This window comes from Eumetopias jubatus, unplaced genomic scaffold (assembly GCF_037043125.1).
Source record: "Eumetopias jubatus isolate StellerSeaLion01/CBP00866 unplaced genomic scaffold, mEumJub1_p1.0 scaffold_2, whole genome shotgun sequence".
Classification (NCBI taxonomy): domain Eukaryota; kingdom Metazoa; phylum Chordata; class Mammalia; order Carnivora; family Otariidae; genus Eumetopias; species Eumetopias jubatus.
The window spans coordinates 104,091,209-104,111,659 of NW_028274808.1; the positions used below are offsets into that span (position 1 = coordinate 104,091,209).

Genomic DNA, 20,451 nt, shown 5'->3' on the forward strand with positions numbered 1-20,451 from the left:
GATTGCCTCAGGACTTCGGAGCTCCATTCTGTGCTTGGCCACTTGCTCTGTATCTCAGTGCCCAACCCACCCGCTCAGCCTTGTACCCTATACCCTTGCAGAACTAAAAAGTGGGAGCATGAGAAGAAGTTGAGAGCGGCCATTTCCATGACTTTCTAAAAGTGAATCCATACATAGTTGACTGGATTCTCCTAATTGATGGCACATGGACACAATATCTTTTAAAAAGCTAGTCAGTACCCTCCCTACCCCATGCCAAAAATACCTTCCTTAAGGCTCTCTTGCCTTTTACATCTCGTTTAGTTAGCATGGGGGTGAACATGGTGGGCTCTGAAGTCCAGCTGCTCAAGTTTGAATTTTAGCCCCTTCCTTTATGAGAAACGTGACCTTGGGAGAGTTGCCACTCTGAATGTCCATTTCCTCATCTGTAAAATTATCAGAGTAGTAGTGCCTCCCCTAGAGTCCTGAGGGTTAGAGGTAAAGACTTTGTACAGTTCCTGGAACATAGTAAATATGGGCTAAATGTTAGCAAGTATTGTTACTACTTACGCTTTTTTTCCTAAAGGTTCTTTGCAGGTGGATTTTAAGTGTTAAGAAGAATTATCGGAAGAATGTTGCTTATCATAATTGGAGACACGCCTTTAATACAGCTCAGTGCATGTTTGCTGCTCTAAAAGCAGGCAAGATTCAGGTACTTTTTAGAGCTGTTTTTATATTTAAGACCTCTTCTTGCTTTGGTAGTAAAATTTACAGCATATTCTTTCAGGTTTTTTTGTGTAATGTGCACTAATGGATGATTAGATTAATATTTGTTGCCACTTACAAAATAAATGACATCTTGTTAATTGAAGACTAGCATGGCAAAATACTTAGTTATTAATTTTCCTTCATGTGTAATATATATGGCATATTTTTAAAAATCCTTAAAATAACTTCATGTTAAATTTAATAGTCTTTGGGCAAATACTTCCTCTGTAGGAAATTTCTACAGTATAAGAAAAAGTATCAAATTCCTCCTGTTCCCATCCAACTTGCTCCATAGTAGAATTCCTCAAAAACCACTCAGGTGGCTTCATAGATAAGTCCGGGGTTCTCTATCGCATTTTCTCTGGAGCACTCAGTTAAATTTTATAAGTAGTATTTCATGGAAATGGTTTTAATATCATATACATTGACCAGAGACTGTGTACAAGGAAGATCAATGCAGAAAACGTTCAAGTAATTCGTTCATTTCCAGGCCAGATTTTATCCATAACTCTGTCCTTAGATTCTAACTTCAGTGGGAATCTACTAGTTATTCTAGGTAAGTGATTCCAGGCATCCATCATATAACTGTTTTTAATTCAGAGCTTCCATGCTCTTTTTTTTTTTTTAAAAAGTAAATTCTAAAAATGTTATTCTCTGTCTCTATTTCCATAGGGAGCACATTTTAACTGGCTAGAGCTAAAAGAAGGGATTGTTGTCCAAGAGGCCATATGAAATACCATAGTAGTATTTCCCTGCCATAGCAAACATTTATAAAAAATAAGATCAACTTATTTTGGGCTGTGGAAATGTCATCAGGATTATACTGCTGAAGACTATCCTTGCTTTTTATGAAGAATAACAAAATGATGATTTTTGTCTGATGTTATAAACATACAATGTAGAATGTTGAGTTTCCAGCAGAGTGGAGCTGATAATGATTTCAACTTGTTTTCTTACTGATGAAGGAGACCAGCGGGATAAATAATACAAATGGCAGATATTACAAAAATAACCTCTGTTTGGCTTTGGAACATATTGTGCAACTTTTTAAAGCCAGATTTTCATTTCTAATCCTCTTTTTTATGTATTGTTTTGCTTAATATTCACATTGTCTCTGTTCCTGAAGGACCTAGCAACTACCAGCAGAGAGTGAGGGGAGCAGAATCTGCAGGCAACTGGAAGTCAGAGAGACAACAATTGGTTAAAGTTTATTTTGATGATTCCCCATATATGTAGATAATGAAGAGTTAATGCTATTTGCTGTAGGTGGACAGATTATGGATTATTTGAGGCACTTCAACTTTTTCTGTTGATAAATGACATTTATCATAATCATTCCCTTCTGAAGACAAAGTACCACTGATGCCCTGCAGAAAGGATTCTCCCATGGGTCCTTTCTAACCATAAAGAAGCACATGTGAAAAGCACTCGGAAAAACAAACACATGGTCGGTGAAAAGAGGTAGAATAACGAACTTTACCAAATTGTCTTTCTCCTTCTTTCCACTGACGTCTTTGGTCATGCAGAGCAAGTTGACTGACCTGGAGATACTCGCCCTGCTGATTGCTGCTCTGAGCCATGACTTGGACCACCGTGGTGTGAATAACTCTTACATACAGCGGTAAGGCGCCTTTTCCCCAGCTAAAGAAGAAAATGTTTCTTTTAAATTCTAGCGCTGTTTTTTTTTTTAATTTTATTTTTTTTACTTATTTTTTTAAGATTTTATTTATTTATTTGGGAGAGAGAGCGAGCGAGCGGGAGCGTGCAAGAGAGAGAGCACGGAACGGTGGGGAGGGGCAGAGGGAGAGGGAGGAGCAGACTCCCTGCTGAGCAGGGAACCCAACTCAGGGCTTGATCCCAGGACCCTGAGATCATGACTTGAGCTGAAGGCAGACGCTTAACCGACTGAGCCACCCAGGCGCCCCTAGGGCTGTCTTTTTTAAAGTAAAAGCAGCAAAATTTGATGGTACCAGATTTCAATTGATTGAGGCCCCATAACATACTCTGGTTTTACTTAAGGGAAATGGGAAAAAAAAAATCCAAATCCAATATTACATTGGTAACATTTCTGGCCTGAAGTTCAAAAAAATCTTTGTGTTGAGAATCTTATTTCACAAGATAATTACCAAGAGTTTTGCTTTAGTTTATGTCTACCCAGCTTAAGAGCTTCATTAGAAAACAATATATTAAGACTAGTTCAAAAAAGATAGAATTTTACCCTGAAGTAGAGAAGATAATATTTGAAAAGTGCTTAGCTCGATTCTGAGTACTTAATGAGCACGAAGTGGAAGGAGGCTTTTGGTCTTAGTGAAGACAGTGTAGCGCAGTGTTTGCAAGTTGGGGCCTGCAGTCAGACAGGATGCAAACCCTACCTTTGCCACACGGTTCCCGTGTGACCTTGGGCAAAGGAGCTTATTTCTCTGTGCTTCAATTTCCTGATCTGCAAAATGAAAACAATAGCTTATTACCTCCCTCATAGGGCTGATGTCCGTTTCAAGAGAGAACATGGATCAATACCAGATGGAATGCGCGGTGCATATTTCAGTGTTAAGTCTTCGCAGCAGATGCTAGTGATAGTCCTCTCAACATCAGAAGCCTACTTTGTGGCTGATTTTCAGAGCAGATACCAACTCAAGACAAGTGTTTCAGGCTCCCTCCCGGGCCATCCTTAAGTGACATTTGCAATGACAAATGAGGTGATAAAGGTGACATCACTTTTCGTCAGATTTTGAGCCACTGGGATGTTTTTATTTACTTGTAGCAACATAGTTGAAAAGCCTACATCTTAATGGCAAAATCTCTTACTACTGAGCATTTTTTTTAGGTAATCAAGTGATGCAACTAATGGGTAGACCTCTTAAGGAAATTCCAGATGTCTGATATCTTGAGGGAATTTCAGAGAGCTCTCGAACCACATTCCCTTTATCTAAATAAATGGAAAACTTCATGTAACAAGAATTGTAGTGATGCGGCCACCATGTCCTCTGCTGACCTCTGATGGGAAAAGGTAGCGAGCTCTTGCCCGAGTGTCAGAGACTGGCTCTTTCCTCTTTAAGATCTGAACTTAAAGAGGAAACGTTTTGGAGAATGGACTGGATGCCATGTCCTTTGTCCTCTGTGCTCTGCCACACGATCGTGCTCCTGAGCCTCACACTGACACAGGAGTAATTATGAAAGGGAACAACGACATGAAAAGATGTTTAGCGCGGGTCGAGGGCAGCCAAAAGACCCAAGCCGGCAGTGCTATGTTGCCTCCATACCTCAAAGCTGAACATACATTATTAGTGCATGGTTGGCTCCAAGATGCCATGTTGCCCTGCTTTAGAGTGAAAAAAAAAAAAAAACAGCTATTTTTCCTTTGTTTATTTAAAAATAATTACCCGGAAAAACATCTGGAGAAACGTCATCTTCTCTTCAAAAAAAAAAAAAAAGTCCTGGGAAAAATTCATAGACTGCAGAATCTTGCCTTCACACACACCACAAAGCAGACTTCCACCGAGTAAGAGTAACTTTAAGAAAAAATTTAAAGGAGTTTCAGAGATTTTTATTTCTTCCTACATCTCTGTGGTTTGAGTAGAGGAAACCAAGAATTTTCCAGGGATGTTTCTTTTTTTTTTCTTTCCTTAGTGGTAAATAAGTGATACTTCAGGAGGATTTTCTTAACCAGGGAACTCTTGGGGGAATAAGAGTACCATACACATTCCCGTATAAAGAGCTAACTTGTAAAAAGGTATACAGTGTCCAACCTCATCTGTATTCAAACGCTACGTGAAGAAAACCATCACCATCAGAGAAGGCACAGAAATGAAACTAATATATCAAAAAGATGAAAGCCCTCATGTGGTAGCAAAGTTAGAAACTGAACTTCTATCAGTCGTTCTTCTTGAACACCTTTTCAGAAAATTAATTTGAAGTAAGATGTATAGGAAACCATGTTTTGATCCATTATTTGGTCCTTTGACGGCTTCCTTGATTAGGAAAACTGTCATTATGAGGAGTACTGCAAGTGTGCCAGTGAAATATTTAGAGAGAGTTCACTGTTGTGCTTTCTTCTCCCATTTGGGTGGGTAAAACAAAGAGTGGTTTCAGATAGATATTAAAGTATTATTTTAAAAACAGGCAGTAATGGGGACAAAATGTCACAGACATCCACTAGAGAAAGCACAGTGTGACTCTCGGCTCATGTTGAGAAACCTCTTGCATTAGGCCTGCAGTCAATATAAGAAGACTGTCATGGATGCATTTATTTGGTTAGATTCAAGTTTGGTATTTTTATAAAAGAATAGAATGAAAGTGTCCTACATTTTAGGCAGCCAGCTAATGGGCAATTACTAGGGCCTGGCACTTTGTTAGGCAGAAAGAGAGCTATAGAGTATAAAATGTGGTTCCTGTTATTAAGTAATTTTCATAGTCTCATGAAACATTTGGTGACCAATATAAGAAAATACCCAGTAAGTCCTGAGTTGTTTAGTAAAGTGTTTGGCAGAGGAGATGGGTCAAGACTCCACTGTTAACGGACAAAGTGGATCCTAAGAAGTGGCTAAGATTTGGAGAGGCGAGAGAATGAAGATAGCCCAGAAACAGTCTGAGGTGGGTGGGCATTCTCACGGACCAACGATGGCTGGCTGGCCCGTGCAGAATCCAAAGGCTCACTGACTCGGGACGGAGAGTAAGAGGGTGAAGAAGTAGAGGTAGAACCCCCTTGGAGGGAGAGCTATAAAACTAATCAGCAAGCTTGAGATGTGGTAGAGTGAAGAAACGAGGAGCCACTGCAGTGGGTAATAAAGACCTTGTTGAGGAAGGAAAGACTGAAAGTCAAATACAAGGTGCAGTGGGTAATAATTAGAAGCACAGAGTTCGGCTAGGGAGCTGTTAGGACAGCCACGTACATGGTGACCATCACACACTGGCTACAGAGAGGAAGAGATGGAGGGAGAAATGTTTTTCCATTTAATATTAAACTGATGCTTATATGCATGAAGGAAGGGGGAAATCATGTCTCGTGGCCCAAGAAACTGAAACAGCGATGGAGCCATTGACAAAAATGGAGGAACTGGGAAGTGTGTGTGTGTGTGTGTGTGTGTGTGTGTGTGTGTGTGTGTGTGTGTACTTAGAGAGGAAGGGACAAGAAAGGCAGAAGGGAGAGGAGTGTTGGCAATGAGGAGAAAACAATAAATATCATGGTACTTAGAAGAAGTAAAATGATTAAAGGAATGTTTTTTTTTTTCAAGTTCCCATAAAATCAGAATAAAAGAATTTTCTGGTAACCATAATCAGACCACGTCTCTCTCCTGGGTCTGTGCCCTGGTCTTCCCCGCTTACTAGAACAGCAATGAGCTGGAGTCCTGGCCTGGCACGGTGACAGTAGGTGGGCATCAGGCTCTAAGGGCCTCAACAGGGCAGGAGAGACAGCACAGGAATCACAGTTTGTGAAGTTCAACTGGATAGAGTCTATATTAGCCAGGAATGAGATCATTCCCGATTAGGATGGAGGGCTTGAGAGGCTGGAGTCTCTCAATATGCAAGAAGTGCATGTTCAAGGAGCCCTAATGTCACTAGCTAATAATAATAATAATAATAATAATAATAGAAGTGAACACTTAATATGGCTCTCAACCATGTGGCACTTGGAACTCTTTTTAGTACTTTATATCTATATATGAGTTCAGTTAATCCTTAGACCACCCCTCGGGGGCTATGATGGTTACAGTGGCTAAGGACCAACTTGAGCCAGATACCTGGGTGCACAAGCAAATACCGACTCCATTTGATCTTGAGCGAGTCATTTAACATCCTCTCTCTATTTCCTTCTCTGTGCAATGGAACAATGACAGCATCTCCCTTGCAGTTTGTTTTGCTTTGTTTTGTTTTAACAAGGATTAAGGAGTATAAATAAATGTAAAGGACTTGGAACAGTACCCAGCACAGAGTAAATGCTCTCCAGTTTTTAGCATTTTCTTTCCTTTTTTTTTTTTTAAAGATTTTGTTTATTTGAGAGAAAGAGAGTGAGAGAGAGAGCAAGAGTGCACGCGCACAAGCAGGGGGAGGGGCAGAGGCAGAGAGAGAAGCAGGCTCCCTGCTGAGCAAGGAGCCCAACGCGGGACTCGATCCCAGGACCCTGAGATCATGACCCGAGCCAAAGGCAGATGCTTAACCAACTGAGCCACCCAGGCACCTTGGTTTTAGCGTTTTCAAAGGGGGATACTATTAAGGACATATAGGAATTCAAGATCTTGCTTTGTGCCATGGTGGGACATGGAGTAGGCAGCAGCAAAAATACTGCTTCTAGCAGCACCTAGCAGCTGCGGAACAAAGAAAGGTGTATGTATTGCTGACGGGAAAAGAGACTATCAGTAGGGTCAAGGCGGTCAGAGAACTAGGGTCAGAGGTCAAATGCATCATCAGCTTGAACATCTGTGGCATCTAATGTGATCACGGAGAACACGAAGGTAAAATAACCCCCGGCTGCTCGAATACAGCAGTGATGCTTTGGAGAGAAAGAATTCAGTGGGGTTGACGTGGCTTATGAAGAAGACTAGTTAAGAGATCTGAGCCCAGAGCCATTTGCGTGGGTGAGAAGCAGGATCAAGGACGGTTGTTAAGAGTCTGTAAAAAGGAATCCTAGGGCAGCAAGCATTGTTTTTCTCCCAGAGCTTACATTTTCTATTGATTTCTGAGGCTTTCTATTTCTAGAACGTCATTCTGATTTGGGCACTGGCATCCTGACACCACTCTCAGAGATGGACAGACAACTGCAGGACAAGAGGAAAATGCAGGAGGGTGTCCCATCCGTACTGCTCGCTGACTTCAGTGTGGGCATAAAATTCGATGGCAGTAGGGACCTACACAAGTCCCTCGGACAGGATGTCATAGAAAGAAGCAACACAGCCTTGTGTTTGAAAGAGTAAAAAGCAACGGAATGTAGAATACATTGGTGTCCACGAGTATTTTTGTAAACAGGAAACTTGGGGCATTTATCACCCTTTTATTGATTCATAAATCCATATTTTTAGAACATAAGTAAAGGCAAACACACGTAATTTGCATTCATCTATCCCACAGCCCGAGAAGTTTTTCTAATATGAAACAGTCCTTTCTGCATTGTCTAAAAATGTAAAGTGCGTTCGACATTTTAGGCATATTCGTGTTGCGTCTGCCTAATCGCATTTCTGGGCCAGCTTCTAACTAGGCCGGTGAGGGGCAAAGCACCTTCTAATTGACCCCTGCAGGGAGTCTGTTAAATCACACAGGAAACTCAACGCTGCATCAGTCCGCTGGAGTCAGAGGTGGGCTGAGGATTTTGATGTGGAGAATGGAAATGTCCCATATTAAATAAAGATTAAATATAAACTACTTATCACAGCACCTGACATGTTTGAGGCTCTCAGGAAATGGTAATTATTATCATTAGGGAAAACAGATCCTACCAAGCTCAGGAGGTTTACAGTCTAACAAGGTAATAGACATATAAACGGCTAACGACTGGCAGAACAAAATGGACATTAAACTAATATCATATGTCCTTGAAGTTCTTGCGTAAATGAAAATAAACAGATACTCTAGAAGTGAAGGGAATGGGGAAGGCTGCAATTGTCATGTTGAAGTTGACCTTAGCATAGCTAGTCCGAATGGTGAGAAAAGGCACTGGCCAAAGTAGAGAATGTAGACTACAAGGCAGACGGCAGAGGGAGGCCATCATGCTGTTTGCCCTGGGCCCTCCAGTACTCAGCAGCGCCTCAACTACCCGTGGCGTGGATTAGTACCGTATACAGTTGATGTGTTCCAAGCCTGCATCTCCAGCCCAGACCCGAGTACAGATATTTATATTAAACACTTGGTGGACCTCGGGCACCTTAAAATCAACAGATCCAACACTCAACTAGACATCTTCCCTCCTTCACCTCCCATCCCTAATCATTCTCTCCCATTTTTCCTCTGTCGGTATAAGACAGGGCATACACTTGGCATGCATACTTTCCCCCCAGGAATATCCCTGCTGGGTCCCCACCTCGGGATTCATTGCCAACTCCTACCTCCTAAATAGTTTTTGAATAACTGCTTCTCGATAGGCGGGATTCCGTCACCCGACTCCGGGCTGTCTCGCACCGACGTTACCAGAACTGGGACTACTATCTTCCCAGCGGTCTCCTAACTAACTTCCAGTAGTCTCCAGTTTTGATTCCAGCAAATTTATCTTTTTTTTTTTAATAAATCTTCTCATTTTACTCCATCCATTGTCTTCCCATTGTCCAATGATAAGCACAGTATCTGGTCCATCATACAACTCACTAAACATGGAAGGAGCAAAGAAGACAGGCAGGAGTTAACTTGGGAAAAGTTACAACAGCACAAAAAAATGGAGGTTTGGGGGCCAGCAGTATCAGTGGGAGATTAAACAGGAATAGATGAGATTCCCAATTTTCTTACCTTTATTTCCCTTTTATTGTTTCTGTTTTCCCTTAAGCATCTCTTACTCTACTCAGTTTCTTCCTGTGTTCCGTTCCTTTAGTGTTGGGCAGCTTCTCTATCTTCAAAGTAAATACGTAAATTATCGATTCATATAGTAGTATAAAGAAATAACAAGTCAACTGTATTAACAAACACTTGTGTTGTACTTTACAATTCGTAAATTTGAGAAACAGAGACTTGCAGGAACTCTAACTTTTTCTTTAAAGAAAAAAATAGTGAAAATGGTGCTTCATATTCACACGTGAAGGGCCATGAGAAGATGAGGCGGAGGACCGTGCTTGTCATGCTTTAGAACTTGATTTGTGACTGCCCTGTTACATATAATGAACTGAGTAGAGTATCCTTCCTTTCACTCAGCCAAATGGTCTCTACCATTTTCCCCAAGTTCAAATTAACAAGCTTGTGGGATATCCTACACTGAAATAACTTGGATTCCACATGGGGCACTTGTTCTGACTCAGCTGTCTGCTTCCTCCCTTCGAAGGGGGATGTGCACCGACTATACCCCTTTTCTGTGCCTTTCAGCACTCGCGCCTGATCAGTCCATCTCAGTCCAGTCTTTTTGGGGATGTAGGCACGTGTGACTACACTCACCTTCAGCCTTATTTCAGAGGAAAGACTGGCTCGACATTTGTTTCGGATTTTAAATTAATTGCAGTTTTGAAATTGAAAAATATAATGGTTACAAGTACTTCAGAGATTTTTTTTCATGTTTAGAGGAATTAGTCCTTTGTCCTCATTCCTTCTACTATTTTATCAATATTAAAACCAGTGAAATCGTTCGTACTTTGAACTGGTACCAGTTACACTGGTATTTGAAAACAACTTGACTCTGTCTTCCCCAGAGATTAACTCACTGTTTTCCTCAGCCAAAGAAGAGAAAATTATTAGTTTGGTTAATTTTGTGCAGTAGCCTCTTTTTTCATTAACTAGCATTAAGAAGATAGGAAAAAAACTGATATGTGGGGGAAATGGGTAATTTTTAAACTGTTTTCCTCTCTTCAACAAAATATTTTTCAGAAGTGAACACCCACTTGCTCAACTCTACTGCCATTCAATCATGGAGCATCATCATTTTGACCAGTGCCTGATGATTCTTAATAGTCCAGTAAGTACCTACTTTATGGTTGTGGGATTTTAAAAGAAAGCTTTATAAATTCAGTTTTATTTTTAAGTTTTGGATTTATTCCCAGCACCATAAATTCTTGAGCATGCTTTATTCCTTTTTGGGTAAGGAAGGCAAAGCCAGAACATTTAAAATCTTCCCAGCCTCGCTTCTCTAGACAACCAAGACTGTCTAAATGTTGCCTGATAAAGGGTATCTGGTTCCTCACCTCTATTTGGTTTTTGCAAACTAGAAACAAACAAAACTAGTATTTTATGGCTCGCAGTTAATTTTCCTTTTTTTCTTGTCAAACGAAGTGGCTTATACAGCTCTTTCAAAGGTTTGCTTTCACAAAACCATGCCTGTTCCTCTTTTTATTGAATCTTCTGGCCACTCACAAACTGTTGCGTTAAGGAATAGAGCTATTCAACAGTTCGGTTAAATGAATATTTATCAGTGTAAAAAAGCATATGATATGCTACGCTAGACAAATTTATGTGAAGGGAAGTAAAATAATGTACACCAAAACGTTAACAAAGGTTGTCTTTGTATAGTTAAATTGTTAATACTTTTTATGTTCTCATTTTGATTTGTTCATTATTCACACTATCTGCTATATGCATGTATTACCTTTATGTAAGAAAAAAGTGAAAGTTGTAACTATTATGTGGAAGAGGCACAATGCATGGTATATAATCTTAAAGCAATTTTACCTCCATCTTTTTATGCTTGCTTGCTAGGACGAGTTTTTCTCTGAGCCCTAAAACAAAACTTGGGAGGCCTATAACTTGTCTGGTCACTCTTCTTTCTTTCATTTTTTTTTTTTTTTTAGAGAGAGAGAGAACACATGCACATGTGGGGGGAGTGGGGGGTAGAGGGAGAGAGAATCTTTTTTTTGAGATTTTATTTATTTATTTGAGAGAGAGAGAGCGAGCACGTGTGGGGTATGGGGAGAGGGAGAAGCAGACTCCCCACCGAGCACGGAGCCCGATGTGGGGCTCGATCCTGAGACTCCAGCATCATGACCTGAGCCAAAGGCAGATACTACCCGACTGAGTCACCCAGGCGTCCCAGGGAGAGAGAATCTTAAGCAGACTCCATGCCTAGCGCTAGCCCGATGCAGGGCTTGATCCCATGACCCCGAGTTCATTACCTGAGCCAAAATCAAGAGTCGGACACTCAACAGACTGAACCACCCAGGCACCCCATTTTCTGGTCATTCTTTTTAAGTAAAAGCCTTCTAATTACCTTAAGTCCCAAAATATAGTATACAGGTCTCAATTTAGAAACCAAAATGTCCAGTCCTGTGTAATAGTCCAGATTCTGGACTTGGTTTAAAGTTTCAGGTTCTCCCCTTTCTGCTCTGGTTGGCTTCTTTCATCCCTACCTTGTGTTTTTTCTAACTCCTTCCTCATTCCTAAACCCCCATGTAGTTTCCTACCCTTCCGGACTTGGAGAGTAGGAAGGGGAAATGGGTAAAAAAACAGGCAAGAACATTCTCAACAGACTGGTGCTGTTAGGAGTGTCTCACTCTTTGGGCCTGGTAGGTGTTTAAACCAAATTATTTTCTTGTGGGTAAGTTCATGATCCCTGCCAAGCTCCCTCATTGTGGGGTTTTTCTACCAGATGTTTCTTTAATGTGAATGATCATCTCTGTCTGCTTTATTTATGGCTCCTTCCTCAGCTCCTGAAAATCGGATTGCTCACTTTGAGCTCCTTGCTGCTAAGGTACTTTAGCCTTCTTTGAGGTCCTCTTGAAAAGGACAGGGCAGAAATCAACCCCACGCCTCCAAAACTCAGAGAATGCAAGTAGTAACCTCTCCTTTGCTGCCAAAGTCAGAGTGGCTAGTTAGCCTGGGTCTTGCCTTTTAGATTTTCCAGACAGATATTAGACACGAGACCGCTGTGGCCCCTCCCACCCCCCCTACACTACAGGAGACACATGTAGGGACTTCATGTTCCTCTCTTACTTGAGATGACAGGGAACAGGATCTCACCTCTCCCTAAACATCTCAGTGTGGGGTGAGGGGTTGAGAGTTATACAACCAGGCGCGCCTGGGTGGCTCAGCCGTTGAGCGTCTGCCTTCGGCTCAGGTCATGATCCCAGTCGAGCCCCGCATGGGTCTCCCTGCTCAGCGGGAAGCCTGCTTCTCCCTCTCCTGCTCGCCCTGCTTGTGTTCCTGCTTTCACTATCTCTCTCTGTCAAATAAATAAATAATAATCTTTTTATAAAAAAGAGTTATACAACCAGTTCAGTAACCTCATTCAGTAACCTCAGTATAAATTCTCATACAGATTGCTAAAGCATGTGATTGTTTAATATGAATTAGTTCATGTGTGCTTGGTGCTTGAATGACATTAGCATAAGTGTACAATTGTATTTCCTACACACATTCTCGGGTAAGGTACCAAAATTATGGGAGTTGAATTTTGACCTTCAGCAAGAGAAAAAAATCCCTCCGCTTGGCTTTTGCTCACACACCCTTTCTGTCCTATTGCAAGAATGTGGAAAATGGTCACTTGCACCTGAGGTGTGCTCCCTTGCTTTGGACTGCTCGCTTTAGGGTCCGAGGAGGTTGCTCTTCCTTCGGTGCCCGCCTAAGCAGCCCCGCCGTCTCAGTGATCCAGTCCCATCCGCGTTGTCTCTGGGCCCCCACAAACCAGCATTTCCACTCCCTTGTTTTGTGTGTCTTGACTATTCTCGAAGGGCCTCCAGAGTGGCCAGCCTGAACTGTCCAGGTTACCTCCAGATGCACGAATCTTCAGTCTGCTTTACGCTCTGGTTATAAAGTTGCACGGGTTCTGTGTAATCTGCCCCAACACTATTTGCCCTACAAACCATGTTATTTTTAGTGTGTAGTGTTTCAGAATGGAGACTTTCCAGGAATTATATATTGTGTGGTAGTAGAAACATCTGTACTTCCCTTGGGATTTGCTATCTCTGTGCCTCATTTAAAAATACAGGGGCGCCTGGGTGGCTCAGTCTTTAAGCATCTGCCTTCGGCTCAGGTCCTGGGATCGAGCCCCGCATCGGGCTCCCTGCTTCTCCCCCTGCTTGTGTTCCCTCTCTCGCTGTGTCTCTGTCAAATAAATAAATAAAATCTTTAAAAAAAATTTAAAAAATAAATAAAAATAAAAATATAAAACTTTCATTTTAATATCCTGTTCAGTTTCAAAGAAAGAAAACGTGCTAACCTTTTTCTAAAGCATATTTAACAATATCCCTATCAGAGGTAGCCATGTTATTAAATAACAGCTTACTAAGTAACATGTCATTACTTAACTCACAAGAAATTTGGTTGTATATATATATATATAGCTGGCCTCCAAGTATAAGACCATGTATATATTCTGTCTTTGTAAGCACCAAAACATAAGAATTTACAGTCTTATGTTTTTGGAAGGGAAAATAAAAATATAACCCCAAAAGATAATTCCTTTTCCATTTGAAATTGTTTTATGTTAAATAAAAGTATAGGGAGTTATTTTCTAAATAGTTTTCTTTCTGGCCTAGAATCTAAAATGATTTCATAGTTAAAAACAATGTGTATGGTTACCATCACAGATTCATTAATTAGATACACACCACAATGTTGTCATCTAGTTACCCTCGAACCAGTATTTTGGCCCTGGCCTCCGGCACTCAGCAGTTTCCCTGTCTTCAGAACAAATCCTTTGCCTCCAGGTCTCATTCCTACATCTCTGGGTTTTTTTCTTGGACCTGAGATTTAGGAAGCACATCTGACTTAATTTACAGATACTGTTTTGAGGATATTCTGAGTACCCAAGGAATGTTTTCTGTAGTTCAAGATGAGAGAACCACTATGCTTTAAATTACAGCCAAGAAATTTTAAAAAATGCTTATATAGCAAAAATTTTCCATTATTTACAGCTGGATTAGCCACCTTTGAGACATTTCAACCCATGTTTGCTTTTTATCACCAGTAAGCACATGACCTGTACCCATCCATATTGGCGTGTTCCTAAAGAATAAACACTGTTCTTGGTATTAAGTTAAATTATATAAATTTTCACCAAAAAAAAATGTTATTGGATTTATTACAAAAACCATAGAGAACTGATTTCTTTAATAATCAATTATGTAAAGATTTCACTACTCCATTCTTCATGTCCACTAATATGGCTTTGATTTTTCAAAGCTTTCTCTTGCTGTTATATTATAGCAGTTCACCTGCCCAAAGGACAAAGATATATAGTTATTAGATTTTAGGCCTGGACTAAGACCCAAGGGGTATTAGATTTGGAAAAACATGCATGTGTAGGCAGATGCACCATCATGAAGCTGTCTTTCCTTATCAGACAATGTGGTGGGGGTGGGAGCATGGAAGGCAGACATCCTTTCATGGCATTTACTCTAAGGAGGCAGGTGTCCTCTGTATTCATGAGTTCGGAACACTAGGCGTGTGTTTAAGATATGTCACTCTATCTTCAGGTTTTGTTCTTGTCAGCAGCTTCTCCAGGTGGAGTGCTAATGATGGTTTTCTTTTTTATAAAGGGCAATCAGATCCTCAGTGGCCTCTCCATTGAAGAATATAAGACCACATTGAAAATGATCAAGCAAGCTATTTTAGCTACAGACCTAGCACTGTACATTAAGTAAGTTTTAAGTAATATTCTGAGATAAATAGGTCTTGGAAGTGTTTGCATTGTTCCAAACTTTTAAAATGCACGTTGGGAAATTTTTAGATTATAAAGACAAATGTCCTGGCAAGTCAAATGTCTTGTTTTTCAAACTATGGAACGGTTTCTTAGAGGAAGCCAGGAAAGTCTCCTCCTTTGACTTACCACTTAATGCTAGAAGTTACAGAATACAGAGTTATTTGTGCTGTTGATCTACTGCTATGTCTCTGAAGCTATGTACAAAGTAAATTACCATCCCACGGTCATTGCAAGCTAGGTTGTGCAACCTAAAGTTTATATAGCCTGTTTGCTTTTCCTCCTTTCCTTCACTCCCCCGGCTTCTGACCATGTTACAGTTCTTTATACTGTAATCTAAGCCTAGGTGGGCAAGAAAAGGAGCTAAGTGCCAGAGAAGTAAATCTTGTTTCTTTTTATTTGATTCTGGCAGAAGAGTATTAATGTAGAAGTTTAATTAGTGAAGTTACCGACTCAAAAATTAAAGTGTGCATTAGAGTAGTATTTGCCATGCGTGTATGCATTCACTTATAATTAAACTGCCTTTCTAGAAGTGAGAAAAGCCTTAGCTGCCTTTGGGCAGGTATTGGTTTCCCACAAGCAGACCAAGATCTTTGCTGCACATGTAGGAGTGAGGAGAGTCTGGTGGTCACCCTCATGGGATTTCCGTGAAGCCCAACCCTCTCTCCCTCTGCACAGAGACTCACATCCATGGCTTTAACCACTCTGATGAGAAGTAAAAACAAACAAAGAGACACACATCACATTCCAGACCTCCACTATTGTACATCTGAAAGTAACCACATCTAAAAGGGTCTGCATCGTTGGGTTTTGGAGCACTTTAATCAGGGTAAAAGAAAATACAGCAAACTTCAGTCAATGTCAAATGATTGCAGAATTAAGATTATCAGATTACCAAGACTTTAAAAATATCTATAACCACAAAGACTTCCCAGCCTTTCCAGGCCACATGGGTCTCACCTCTGAACCCTTATGAAAAACCTATTTTTCAGTTTTGGTACTCAAATCACGTACAGTCAGTTTTGTTATATAAGTTTTTCTTATGTTTGTTTTGTGTCTCCGACTAGATTTTAAACATTGTCCAAAGGACTTAACGCCTTATAACTTCCCAAGATGCTTAACGGTGCTGGGCACATAGAGTGAATATCAGTGGACACTTTACTTGGTCTTTGCTTCAGAAGGCTTTCGCCAGTTTATACTGACATAGAGTAATTGTTATGAACATTTTTCTACCCTATACCCTAATGTGTAAGATAAATGAAATTAAAATGAAGCCATGTAGATCTGATTATGCCATACACTTAAAATTTCTTAAGTCATTCTTGGCATCAGGTTTTTAACTTGTATTGTTTCATTTTCTTTTAAAATCATGTTTAAGAATTGAAATTACCAACTGAGGGTTCTAGAGGGGAGGGGGGTGGGAGGATGGGTTAGCCCGGTGATGGGTATTAAGGAGGGCACGTTCTGCATGGAGCACTGGGTGTTACACACAAACAATGAATCATGGAGCACTACATCAAAAACTAATGATGTAATGTATGGTGATTAACATAACAAAATAATAATAAAAAGAATTGAAATTACCATTATTTCTGATCCATAGTTAAATAATAATTTAAAAATAATTTAAATTTAAAAATATTCCGTTTTACCGAGAGAAAATGATGGAAGGGAAGAAAGTGAGATATTTTTAGTTTTTTAAATGATGATTTCTGTATTGGATTCTAAGATGGGAAAAAACCATTAGAGATTTTTTTCCAAAAAAATTTACTCTGAGTCTTTGTGAACCAAAGAAATAAGAGCCTGGGGGCTCATCATAACTACCAAATATTTTTCTTTATTTTCAAGGAGACGAGGAGAATTTTTTGAACTTATAAGAAAAAATCAATTCAACTTGGAAGATCCTCATCAAAAAGAGTTGTTTTTGTAAGTAGGTTTATTGTCCTTAAAGCTGAAGTTTTGCTACCCAATTAATTTTATCACTATCAGGTTTTATTGCAATTATTTGTTACAATGGGATGATCTTAGAGGCTGTTAGAATTCTCTAAAGTGTTGTATAAAGGGCTGAATCTGAATATTTATTTGAAAAGAAATGCATTTGCCAATGCAAGTGAATAAATCACTCCTTTGTCCTAGAAGGACCTTTAAAATGTGGTGGAATATCAATACAAAGCTATAAGGTTCCCTTGCTCATATTCCCAATTCTTTGGAATGGAATAGCTGAAAATAGCATCCCAAAGATTGTGGGAACAAGAAGGTGGTTGTGAAGTGTTTACTTCTCTTGAGTGATGGCAGAGTAGCCCAGTCAGAACGTCAAAATTTCCATTTTCCTCCCCTGTACACCTCTCCCCTTCCTTCTAGCTGCAGATACCATCCCTTTGCTGTTAGTATTCCTGCCTTTGCCATGGCAAGAACTGGATCCATAACAAAGAACAAGCGGTCAATCATAATGAAAAGAATGACTCAGAACACCAAGGAGAGTGCTATTATAATTTTGAAATCAACATTTCTTTAAATGGATTGATATTACTTAGCATTCAAACGAAGATGCAAATTTTAAGGAAACAACACGCAAATGCCCCGCTGTTCTGTTCTGCGTAATCATGCTTGACTTCGTAGCCTCAAAATGTTTTTCATAACAGTGCCTTAGAAAAGTACAGATGTGTAGGGGTGCCCGGCTGGCTCAGTCCGTAGAGCACGCCTCTTGATCTCGGCGTTATAAGTTCAAGCCCCACGTTGGGTGTAGAGATTACTTAAAAATAAAAATTAAAAAAAAAAGAAAGAAAAGAAAAGTACAGACATGCTACTGTAGTTAGTGAACAGTTTATCCCAATAACAGAAAAGAAATCCAGCTGCAGTTCCGAGTCTGCGCCCATCCCCGCCGCTCAGTCCTACCCGAGGACCACTTGCCGAGAAGCCCTCACAGCTCTAGAGCTCAGTGCCACCAGACGCGCTCATTTCTCAGATTTTAGTGAAGCTCACTGAGGGGCATAGTCTTCTTTGGGGCAGGCAGTTTATACTAGCAAGCACTGAAATCCTTCATGACAGTGGGTTTACACAGTGATTAAAAATATCTCTGGTGCACTCACTTCTCCAAGAGAGTTGGTGGAAAGAGGTCAAATAGCAGCAGAAAACCACTTTCTTTTTGCCTCACATACTTAAGGAGAACGTGCGCTTAGGTTGGGTTTCCCTGCAGGGACGAGGGATCCAGTCCTTCACTGCAAGTGTTTCTGTATTACAGTGAGGGCCTTTCTGCCTGTTCCTTCAAACAAAATTATTACAAACAGGCATCTGGCGCCAACATGGGAAACACTGCGCTAAGTACAGAACCATTGTCATATGATAGTTCTGCTAGTGAGTTCTAGAGCACCTTGTCATCGACGCCAGAGTCCAGCCTGGTTTTCACTTCTCTCGACAACAGAAAGACGAAATTTGTCCTCTCATTTCCCTCTTTCTCTGGCAGACACTGTTTGTAAGTCGGAGCTTTTCACATAGAAGTCACTACGTGTGCGGAGTTCAGCATTGGGTTGAGCCACCATAATTCTTGCTCTCCTAGGACTTCCATCAGTAGGATATCTGATGCTATCCTTTAATGGCTAATTATTAGTAATCAGTGTGTTTTCATCTTACTATCACTGGGAATGGGATACCAGGGTGAAAAAATATAGTAACAGCAGGCAAGTTTTTGCCCAGAGGTTAGTGATTTCTCTCCCCGTGCCAATCTGGAGCTAAATGAAGTGTTAGGGCAAATTCCAGTAGTTCAATGGGCAACCAAAATGGTGACACTGCTATCACTGAATCAGCCACGCTTCCAAAGAAATTGTTTCTGTTTCTTTAGTCTTTATAAGCTGCTGTCTTCATAGTTTAGGGGGCTTTAATTTAACCTTTTTACCAGTAACTATTTACCGAGAGTATATATTTGCGTAAAAAGTAAATCATAGCCTTGGGCTTCTTCTTCCCTTAACAGAGCGATGCTGATGACAGCTTGTGATCTCTCTGCCATTACCAAACCCTGGCCTATTCAACAACGGGTATGTGGCTTGCTGACAGTAAAAGCAGGGATTAAAAAGTCAAAGGAAGAAAAGTCTGTATTCTAAAGTTGGCTTCAGAAGTATTTGTGGAACTTTTTATCTAATTTTTAAGTGGTATTAAAAGCAGATAATTGGACATAAACAGGTTTTCTTTTTTAGAAGATTCCTTAGCATTTACTAAGATCTGTAAGATATATTAAGAGAGCATCTATATTAACACAGCAAAAATCTAGCTGTTGATAATCTTTAATTCCAGTACTTCTGGCTCACTTAGGAATGTTTTTAGCACATAACCTTAAATAACCTTGAAAAATAGAAGCAGCAAATTATTTTTCTTTTTATGATTTTTCTTTATGGTTAGCCTACCAGGCTATACCTCAGCTCTAAGAAGGCATTAATGAGTAGAACTTAAACATTTCCTGGGGCTTATAAATATAGGAAATGTTGATATAAGGTGTCAGGAAGGATGTGATCAGGGCCTGTGGCTGGAAGGCTAGAAATATATCTTTCTCTCTAAATAAGTAACTGCCGTAAAACATTTTGCCGAGGCAGTAAAAGGCCCTCAGCTCAGAAAAGGGATGGCTGTACATACAATGATGTGTATATTGTGTTTTTGCTTTTTTGAGACTGCATTTTGAATCCTAAATGCACTCCCCAGGACTATTGACAGTCTGCTGCTGGTCAGGGCTTGGCACTGCATAGTCACGGAGCCCAGTGACAGGTTCATCCCACAAAACACACATACTGGAAAAACAAGATCAGAAATGTACCCTCCACGTGCCAAAGCTGTACCGTGCTGTAAGCATTCAGGAAAGGTGGTCTTCACTCACTGTCCTGCTCTGTAATAAATGGGACTATCTGCCCATTTCCAAAGAGGGAAGAGGATGGTAGAGGGAAGAATTGGTCTTTTCATTTACCCTTTCTTCTTAATCAGATCCCAGAAAGGTAGAGCCATGAGGTTGGGGGTCCAGACATTAAAAAACACAATACTTAAATTATATAATTTAATAGTTATAGAATTAAAATAGTTCTATAATTAAAAGGTAGAGCCATGAGGTTGGGGGTCCAGACATTAAAAAACACAATACTTAAATTATATAATTTAATAGTTATAGAATTAAAATAGTTTGGTATCAGTGACAGATCAGTGGAACAAAATTCAGCATTGGGAATTGCATAGAACATTTAGTATATAATAAAGATAACATTGCAAATAACTGGGGGAAAAGAGGGACTTTTTATGAAATAATTTTAGGGTGACTTTCCCATCTTCCATAACCAGATGGCTAAACACAAAATTGGATGTACTTTGCACACTTGAATTCCAAATGGAGCATAGAGTTCAAAGTAGAGAATTAAACCATAGAAGTACTAAATAAAAACATCTATGGATTCTTCTATAACTTAGGAGTAAGAAAACTT

At 40.1% G+C, this 20,451-nt stretch overlaps 1 protein-coding gene across 3 annotated transcripts in view; it reads left to right on the forward strand.

The window, feature by feature from the left end:
* PDE5A (phosphodiesterase 5A) overlaps positions 1 to 20,451 on the forward strand; it is a 141,510-nt gene that overhangs the window by 109,408 nt on the left and 11,651 nt on the right. For all 3 annotated transcript variants that reach the window (XR_003606763.2, XM_028087393.2, XM_028087395.2), the window contains exons 13-18: positions 566 to 691; positions 2,274 to 2,368; positions 10,237 to 10,324; positions 14,838 to 14,938; positions 16,847 to 16,924; positions 18,966 to 19,029. Coding sequence is in view for 2 of the 3 variants with exons in the window: in XM_028087393.2 (XP_027943194.1) it covers positions 566 to 691; positions 2,274 to 2,368; positions 10,237 to 10,324; positions 14,838 to 14,938; positions 16,847 to 16,924; positions 18,966 to 19,029 (552 nt within the window). In the remaining variant the exon portion in view is untranslated. The remainder of the gene's footprint in view (positions 1 to 565; positions 692 to 2,273; positions 2,369 to 10,236; positions 10,325 to 14,837; positions 14,939 to 16,846; positions 16,925 to 18,965; positions 19,030 to 20,451) is intronic.